The sequence below is a fragment of the Salmo salar genome, chromosome 10, assembly GCF_965601325.2.
Source record: "Salmo salar chromosome 10, fSalSal1, whole genome shotgun sequence".
NCBI lineage: Eukaryota > Metazoa > Chordata > Actinopteri > Salmoniformes > Salmonidae > Salmo > Salmo salar.
Window position 1 is genome coordinate 53,902,501 of NC_138300.1, and position 10,000 is coordinate 53,912,500.

The 10,000-nt window shown below is 50.0% G+C and overlaps 1 protein-coding gene across 1 annotated transcript in view; it reads left to right on the forward strand.

Moving 5' to 3' along the window:
- The window catches only part of LOC106591508 (intermembrane lipid transfer protein VPS13B), a 336,266-nt gene that overhangs the window by 113,393 nt on the left and 212,873 nt on the right, over positions 1 to 10,000 (forward strand). The window contains 2 exon segments of the mRNA XM_082957077.1: positions 5,046 to 5,168; positions 7,807 to 7,944. Of these exon segments, the coding sequence (XP_082813203.1) occupies positions 5,046 to 5,168; positions 7,807 to 7,944 (261 nt within the window).

The window sequence follows — 10,000 nt, forward strand, 5'->3', positions numbered from 1 at the left end:
GCTGTAATATCATATACATTATCATGGTATATAACAGACTGTATATACATTATCATGGTATATAACAGGCTGTAATATCATATACATTATCATGGTATATAACAGACTGGAATATCATATACATTATCATGGTATATAACAGGCTGTAATATCATATACATTATCATGGTATATAACAGACTGGTATATACATTATCATGGTATATAACAGCTGTAATATCATATACATTATCATGGTATATAACAGACTGTATATAACATTATCATGGTATATAACAGGCTGTAATATCATATACATTATCATGGTATATAACAGGCTGTAATATCATATACATTACCATGGTATATAACAGGCTGTAATATCATATACATTATCATGATATATAACAGGCTGTAATATCATATACATTATCATGATATATAACAGGCTGTAATATCATATACATTATCATGGTATATAACAGGCTGTAATATCATATACATTATCGTGGTATATAACAGGCTGTAATATCATATACATTATCATGGTATATAACAGGCTGTAATATCATATACATTATCATGGTATATAACAGGCTGTAATATCATATACAGTACCATGGTATATAACAGGCTGTAATATCATATACATTATCATGGTATATAACAGGCTGTAATATCATATACATTACCATGGTATATAACAGGCTGTAATATCATATACATTATCATGGTATATAACAGGCTGTAATATCATATACATTATCATGGTATATAACAGGCTGTAATATCATATACATTACCATGGTATATAACAGGCTGTAATATCATATACATTATCATGGTATATAACAGGCTGTAATATCATATACATTATCATGGTATATAACAGACTGTAATATCATGTACATTATCATGGTATATAACAGGCTGTAATATCATATACATTATCGTGGTATATAACAGACTGTAATATCATATACATTACCGTGGTATATAACAGGCTGTAATATCATATACATTACCGTGGTATATAACAGGCTGTAATATCATATACATTACCGTGGTATATAACAGGCTGTAATATCATATACATTACCATGGTATATAACAGGCTGTAATATCATATACATTATCATGGTATATAACAGGCTGTAATATCATATACATTACCATGGTATATAACAGACTGTAATATCATATACATTACCATGGTATCTAACAGGCTAATATCATATACATTACCATGGTATATAACAGGCTAATATCATATACATTACCATGGTATATAACAGACTGTAATCTCGTCCCTCACTGTAACAGACTGTAATCTCATCCCTCACTATAACAGACTGTAGTCTCATCCCTCACTGGGACTCCACTATAACAGACTGTAATCTCATCCCTCACTATAACAGACTGTAATCTCATCCCTCACTGGGACTCCACTATAACAGACTGTAATCTCATCCCTCACTAGAACAGACTGTAATCTCATCCCTCACTATAACAGACTGTAATCTCATCCCTCACTGGGACTCCACTATAACAGACTGTAATCTCATCCCTCACTGATAACAGACTGTATCTCATCCCTCACTATAACAGACTGTAATCTCATCCCTCACTGTAACAGACTGTATCTCTCCCTCTCTATAACAGACTGTAATCTCGTCCCTCACTATAACAGACTGTAATCTCGTCCCTCACTATAACAGACTGTAATCTCGTCCCTCACTATAACAGACTGTAATCTCGTCCCTCACTATAACAGACTGTAATCTCGTCCCTCACTATAACAGACTGTAATCTCGTCCCTCACTATAACAGACTGTAATCCATCCCTCACTGGACTCCACTATAACAGACTGTAATCTCGTCCTCACTATACAGACTGTAATCTCGTCCCTCACTATAACAGACTGTAATCTCTCCTCACTTAACAGACTGTAATCTCATCCCTCACTGTAACAGACTGTAATCTCGTCCCTCACTGTGACAGACTGTAATCTCATCCCTCACTGTAACAGACTGTAATCTCGTCCCTTCACTGTAACAGACTGTAATCATGTCCCTCACTATAACAGACTGTAATCTTGTCCCTCACTATAAACAAGACTGTAATCTCGTCCCTCACTATAACAGACTGTAATCTCATCCCTCACTGTAACAGACTGTAATCTCGTCCCTCACTGTAACAGACTGTAATCTCGTCCCTCACTATAACAGACTGTAATCTCATCCCTCACTGTAACAGACTGTAATCTCGTCCCTCACTGGGACTACACTATAACAGACTGTAATCTCATCCCTCACTGTAACAGACTGTAGTCTCATCCCTCACTGGGGACTACACTATAACAGACTGTAATCTCGTCCCTCACTATAACAGACTGTAATCTTGTCCCTCACTATAACAGACTGTAATCTCGTCCCTCACTATAACAGACTGTAATGTCATCCCTCACTGTAACAGACTGTAATCTCGTCCCTCACTGGGACTTACACTATAACAGACTGTAATCTCGTCCCTCACTATAACAGACTGTAATCTTGTCCCTCACTATAACAGACTGTAATCTCGTCCCTCACTATAACAGACTGTAATCTCGTCCCTCACTGGGACTACACTATAACAGACTGTAATCTCGTCTGTTATAGTGTAGAGAGGAGGAGGACCGTGGAAGCAGGGAGAGGAGAGGGGAGGAGGACCGTGGAGGCAGGGAGAGGAGAGGGGAGGAGGACCGTGGAAGCAGACCGTGGAAGCAGGGAGAGGAGAGGGGAGGAGGGCCGTGGAAGCAGGGAGAGGAGAGGGGAGGAGGGACCGTGGAGGCAGGGAGAGGAGAGGGGAGGAGGACCGTGGAAGCAGACCGTGGAAGCAGGGAGAGGAGAGGGGAGGAGGGCCGTGGAAGCAGGGAGAGGAGAGGGGAGGAGGGCCGTGGAGGCAGGGAGAGGAGAGAGGAGGAGGGCCGTGGAAGCAGGGAGAGGAGAGGAGAGGAGGACCATGGAAGCCGACCGTGGAGAAGCAGGGAGAGGAGAGAGGAGGAGGGCCATGGAAGCAGGGAGAGGAGAAGAGAGAGGAGGAGGGCCGTGGAAGCAGGGAGAGGAGAGGGGAGGAGGACCATGGAAGCCGACCGTGGAAGCAGGGAGAGGAGAGAGGAGGAGGGCCGTGGAAGCAGGGAGAGGAGAGGAGAGGGGAGGTGGGACCGTGGAAGCAGGGAAGAGGAGAGGAGAGAGGAGGTGGGACCGTGGAAGCAGGGAGAGGAGAGAGGAGGAACCGTGGAAGCAGATCGTGGAAGCAGGGAGAGGAGAGAGGAGGAGGGCCGTGGAAGCAGGGAGAGGAGAGAGGAGGAGGGCCGTGGAGGCAGGGAGAGGAGAGAGGAGGGCCGTGGAGGCAGGGAGAGGAGAGGGGAGGAGGACCGTGGAGGCAGGGAGAGGAGAGAGGAGGAGGGACCGTGGAGGCAGGGAGAGGAGAGGGGAGGAGGGCCGTGGAGGCAGGGAGAGGAGAGGGGAGGAGGACCGTGGAGGCAGGGAGAGGAGAGAGGAGGACCGTGGAGGCAGGGAGAGGAGAGAGGAGGAGGACCGTGGAGGCAGGGAGAGGAGAGGGGAGGAGGACCGTGGAAGCAGGGAGAGGAGAGGGGAGGAGGACCGTGGAGGCAGGGAGAGGAGAGAGGAGGAGGACCGTGGAGGCAGGGAGAGGAGAGGGGAGGAGGACCGTGGAGGCAGGGAGAGGAGAGAGAGGAGGAGGGACCGTGGAGGCAGGGAGAGGAGAGAGGAGGAGGACCGTGGAGGCAGGGAGAGGAGAGGGGAGGAGGACCGTGGAGGCAGGGAGAGGAGAGGGGAGGAGGACCGTGGAGGCAGGGAGAGGAGAGAGGAGGAGGACCGTGGAGGCAGGGAGAGGAGAGAGGAGGAGGGACCGTGGAGGCAGGGAGAGGAGAGAGGAGGTGGGACCGTGGAGGCAGGGAGAGGAGAGGGGAGGAGGGCCGTGGAGGCAGGGAGAGGAGAGGGGAGGAGGACCGTGGAGGCAGGGAGAGGAGAGAGGAGGAGGGCCGTGGAAGCAGGGAGAGGAGAGGAGAGGGGAGGTGGGACCGTGGAAGCAGGGAGAGGAGAGGAGAGAGGAGGTGGGACCGTGGAGGCAGGGAGAGGAGAGAGGAGGAACCGTGGAAGCAGATCGTGGAGGCAGGGAGAGGAGAGAGGAGGTGGGACCGTGGAAGCAGGGAGAGGGTAATGGTAAAACAGGGAAAGCAGGGCTTGTAATTATTAAAACTCAAGGTTTTATTGGTGTGGTTCGGGGGGAACCCACGGTAAGCAAGGCGAACCACACTTAGATCCCCCTCCTAAATGGCCCTGTATTCCCTGTTTAGTCCACTACTTTTGACCAAAACCCTATGGGCTCTGGTCAAAAAGTAGTGCACTATATAGGGAATAGGGTGCCCTATGGGCCCAGCTGGTGGTTCCAGATTGAGAGTGGTGGCCTTCATGTGACCCAGGTCTTTCATAACGGCAGCATGTCGTTGTAACTTCACAGACACCACAGAGTAACATGGCCACACGCTAATAAGAGCCTTGTTCATGATAGGCCAATGATATGGGCTCTTAAAACCTTGTGCCGCAGATGGTTTCATTGCTTTCTGTGAATGAGTGGCGTTTGTGTGGCCTGTTGTTAGACTTCCCACTGTAGAGAAGCTTCCTCAGTCTGTCTCATTCACCCCGGTAGTCTGATCACGCGCTAAAGCTCTCCTAACCTCCTGTCCCTCTCTTCCTCCGCCTCTCCTCTCCTCTCTTCCTCCTCCTCTCTTCCTCCTCCTCTCCTCTCTTCCTCCTCCTCTCCTCTCTTCCTCCTCCTCTCCTCTCTTCCTCTTCCTCCTCCTCACCTCTACTCTTCTCCTCTCCTCTCCTCCTCACCTCTCCTCTTCTCCTCTCTTCCTTCTCCTCCACCTCTCCTCTTCTCCTCACCTCTCCTCTTCTCCTCACCTCTCCTCTTCTCCTCTCTTCCTTCTCCTCCACCTCTCCTCTTCTCCTCACTTCTCCTCTCTTCCTTCTCCTCCACCTCTCCTCTTCCCTAGGTGCTGATGATGGGGGAACCCTTCTTTGACTGTCAGATCGGCATCGTGGGCGTCCGGGCGCTCTGCCTGAAAGGCATCATGGGAGTGCGGGACTTTGAGGAGAACTTGAACAGACGGGAGGAGGTAAAGAACGAGGCTGTTCTACCTCAACTCTCCTTCCTCCTTCCTCCTCTCCTTCCTCATCCTCTCCTTCCTCATCCTCCTCTCCTTCCTCCTTCAACCCTCCTCTCCTTCCTCATCCTCCTCTCCTTCCTCCTTCAACCCTCCTCTCCTTCCTCCTTCAACCCTCCTCTCCTTCCTCCTTCAACCCTCCTCTCCTTCCTCATCCTCCTCTCCTTCCTCCTTCAACCCTCCTCTCCTTCCTCATCCTCCTCTCCTTCCTCCTTCAACCCTCCTCTCCTTCCTCCTTCAACCCTCCTCTCCTTCCTCCTTCAACCCTCCTCTCCTTCCTCATCCTCCTCTCCTTCCTCCTTCAAACCTCCTCTCCTTCCTCCTTCAACCCTCCTCTCCTTCCTCAACTCTCCTCTCCTTCCTCGACCCTCCTCTCCTTCCTCCTTCAACCCTCCTCTCCTTCCTCCTTCCTCCTTCAACCCTCCTTTCCTTCCTCAACCCTCCTCTCCTTCCTCCTTCAACCCTCCTCTCCTTCCTCGACCCTCCTCTCCTTCCTCAACCCTCCTCTCCTTCCTCATCCTCCTCTCCTTCCTCCTTCAACCCTCCTTTCCTTCCTCAACCCTCCTCTCCTTCCTCCTTCAACCCTCCTCTCCTTCCTCAACCCTCCTCTCCTCTCCTCTCCTTCCTCAACCCTCCTCTCCTTCCTCGACCCTCCTCTCCTTCCTCGACCCTCCTGTCCTCCTCTCCTCTCCTTCCTCGACCCTCCTCTCCTTCCTCTCCTCTCCTCTCCTTCCTCGACCCTCCTCTCCTTCCTCAACCCTCCTGTCCTTCCTCTCCTCTCCTCTCCTTCCTCGACCCTCCTCTCCTTCCTCGACCCTCCTGTCCTTCCTCTCCTCTCCTTCCTCTCCTCTCCTCTCCTTCCTCTCCTCTCCTGTCCTTCCTCTCCTCTCCTGTAACCTTTACCTCAAACTAACATCTCCCAAAGTGAACCTGCAGTGTGGTTTGATTGTTCTGTGTAACCCTCACAGATCCTGGAATGGTTGTGTTGTCAGCAGGCTGTGATGTAGAGGAGGACTGAGGGAGGTCTCTCTTCTTCTATTGTGATGTAGAGGAGGACTGAGGGAGGTCTCTCTTCTTCTATTGTGATGTAGAGGAGGACTGAGGGAGGTCTCTCTTCTTCTATTGTGATGTAGAGGAGGACTGAGGGAGGTCTCTCTTCTTCTATTGTGATGTAGAGGAGGACTGAGGGAGGTCTCTCTTCTTCTATTGTGATGTAGAGGAGGACTGAGGGAGGTCTCTCTTCTTCTATTGTGATGTAGAGGAGGACTGAGGGAGGTCTCTCTTCTTCTATTGTGATGTAGAGGAGGACTGAGGGAGGTCTCTCTTCTTCTATTGTGATGTAGAGGAGGACTGAGGGAGGTCTCTCTTCTTCTATTGTGATGTAGAGGAGGACTGAGGGAGGTCTCTCTTCTTCTATTGTGATGTAGAGGAGGACTGAGGGAGGTCTCTCTTCTTCTATTGTGATGTAGAGGAGGACTGAGGGAGGTCTCTCTTCTTCTATTGTGATGTAGAGGAGGACTGAGGGAGGTCTCTCTTCTTCTATTGTGATGTAGAGGAGGACTGAGGGAGGTCTCTCTTCTTCTATTGTGATGTAGAGGAGGACTGAGGGAGGTCTCTCTTCTTCTATTGTGATGTAGAGGAGGACTGAGGGAGGTCTCTCTTCTTCTATTGTGATGTAGAGGAGGACTGAGGGGAGGTTCTCTCTTCTTCTATTGTGATGTAGAGGAGGACTGAGGGAGGTCTCTCTTCTTCTATTGTGATGTAGAGGAGGACTGAGGGAGGTCTCTCTTCTTCTATTGTGATGTAGAGGAGGACTGAGGGAGGTCTCTCTTCTTCTATTGTGATGTAGAGGAGGACTGAGGGAGGTCTCTCTTCTTCTATTGTGATGTAGAGGAGGACTGAGGGAGGTCTCTCTTCTTCTATTGTGATGTAGAGGAGGACTGAGGGAGGTCTCTCTTCTTCTATTGTGATGTAGAGGAGGACTGAGGGAGGTCTCTCTTCTTCTATTGTGATGTAGAGGAGGACTGAGGGAGGTCTCTCTTCTTCTATTGTGATGTAGAGGAGGACTGAGGGAGGTCTCTCTTCTTCTATTGTGATGTAGAGGAGGACTGAGGGAGGTCTCTCTTCTTCTATTGTGATGTAGAGGAGGACTGAGGGAGGTCTCTCTTCTTCTATTGTGATGTAGAGGAGGACTGAGGGAGGTCTCTCTTCTTCTATTGTGATGTAGAGGAGGACTGAGGGAGGTCTCTCTTCTTCTATTGTGATGTAGACGGAGGACTGAGGGAGGTCTCTCTTCTTCTATTGTGATGTAGAGGAGGACTGAGGGAGGTCTCTCTTCTTCTATTGTGATGTAGAGGAGGACTGAGGGAGGTCTCTCTTCTTCTATTGTGATGTAGGGAGGACTGAGGGAGGTCTCTCTCTTCTATTGTGATGTAGGGAGGACTGAGGGAGGTCTCTTCTTCTATTGTGATGTAGGGAGGACTGAGGGAGGTCTCTCTTCTTCTATTGTGATGTAGAGGAGGACTGAGTCAGTGTGTTTCTATACTGTGATTTGATTGATTCTGTGTCTGTCCTCTCCTCCTTTTCCCAGGATGCAGTGTTCTTCAGCTGCGGGGAGAGTCTGAGCAGTAAAGGGATGACCTACCTGACCAACTCGCTGTTCGACTACCGTTCCCCAGAGAACAACGGGGTCAGAGCAGAGTTCATCCTGGACGCCACCAATCACAAGGTCAGAACTCACACAGGCCTCATAGTGTATTACACATTACTGACGTCTCCTTAATACTGTATCTGACCTACAGTCTTTACATTAAATATCACCCTGTTAGGGGAAGCTATCCTCATCACCCTGTTAGAAGAAGCTATCCTCATCACCCTGTTAGGGGAAGCTGTCCTCATCACCCTGTTAGGAGAAGCTGTCCTCATCACCCTGTTAGGGGAAGCTGTCCTCATCACCCTGTTAGGGGAAGCTGTCCTCATCACCCTGTTAGGGGAAGCTGTCCTCATCACCCTGTTAGGGGAAGCTGTCCTCATCACCCTGTTAGGGGAAGCTGTCCTCATCACCCTGTTAGGGGAAGCTGTCCTCATCACCCTGTTAGGGGAAGCTATCCTCATCACCCTGTTAGGAGAAGCTGTCCTCATCACCCTGTTAGGGGAAGCTGTCCTCATCACCCTGTTAGGGGAAGCTGTCCTCATCACCCTGTTAGGAGAAGCTGTCCTCATCACCCTGTTAGGGGAAGCTGTCCTCATCACCCTGTTAGGGGAAGCTGTCCTCATCACCCTGTTAGGGGAAGCTGTCCTCATCACCCTGTTAGGGGAAGCTGTCCTCATCACCCTGTTAGGGGAAGCTGTCCTCATCACCCTGTTAGGGGAAGCTGTCCTCATCACCCTGTTAGGGGAAGCTGTCCTCATCACCCTGTTAGGGGAAGCTGTCCTCGTCACCCTGTTAGGAGAAGCTGTCCTCATCACCCTGTTAGGGGAAGCTGTCCTCATCACCCTGTTAGGGGAAGCTGTCCTCATCACCCTGTTAGGGGAAGCTGTCCTCATCACCCTGTTAGGGGAAGCTGTCCTCATCACCCTGTTAGGGGAAGCTGTCCTCATCACCCTGTTAGGGGAAGCTATCCTCATCACCCTGTTAGGGGAAGCTATCCATCTCATCACCCTGTTAGGGGAAGCTATCCATCCTCATCACCCTGTTAGGGGAAGCTGTCCTCATCACCCTGTTAGGGGAAGCTGTCCTCATCACCCTGTTAGGGGAAGCTATCCTCATCACCCTGTTAGGGGAAGCTATCCTCGTCACCCTGTTAGGGGAAGCTATCCTCATCACCCTGTTAGGGGAAGCTGTCCTCATCACCCTGTTAGGGGAAGCTGTCCTCATCACCCTGTTAGGGGAAGCTGTCCTCATCACCCTGTTAGGGGAAGCTGTCCTCATCACCCTGTTAGGGGAAGCTGTCCTCATCACCCTGTTAGGGGAAGCTGTCCTCATCACCCTGTTAGGGGAAGCTATCCTCATCACCCTGTTAGGGGAAGCTATCCTCATCACCCTGTTAGGGGAAGCTGTCCTCATCACCCTGTTAGGGGAAGCTGTCCTCATCACCCTGTTAGGGGAAGCTGTCCTCATCGACCCTGTTAGGGGAAGCTATCCTCATCACCCTGTTAGGCGCAGCTATCCTCATCACCCTGTTAGGGGAAGCTATCCATCCTCATCACCCTGTTAGGGAAGCTATCATCCTCATCGACCCTGTTAGGGGAAGCTATCCATCCTCATCGACCCTGTTAGGGGAAGCTATCCATCCTCATCGACCCTGTTAGGGGAAGCTATCCTCATCACCCTGTTAGGAGAAGCTGTCCTCATCACCCTGTTAGGGGAAGCTGTCCTCATCACCCTGTTAGGGGAAGCTATCCATCCTCATCACCCTGTTAGGGGAAGCTGTCCTCATCACCCTGTTAGGGGAAGCTGTCCTCATCACCCTGTTAGGGGAAGCTGTCCTCATCGACCCTGTTAGGGGAAGCTATCCTCACCACCCTGTTAGGGGAAGCTATCCTCATCACCCTGTTAGGAGAAGCTGTAGAGGGTTCTAGATCATAGCAGTGTGTTGTAGAGGGTTCTAGATCGTAGCAGTGTGTTGTAGAGGGTTCTAGATCGTAGCAGTGTGTTGTAGAGGGTTCTAGATCGTAGCAGTGTGTTGTAGAGGGTTCTAGATCGTAGCAGTGTGTCTAGATCGTAGCAGTGTGTTGAAAGAGGCGTTTGTATCGTAGCAGTGTGTTGAAGAGGGTTCTAGATC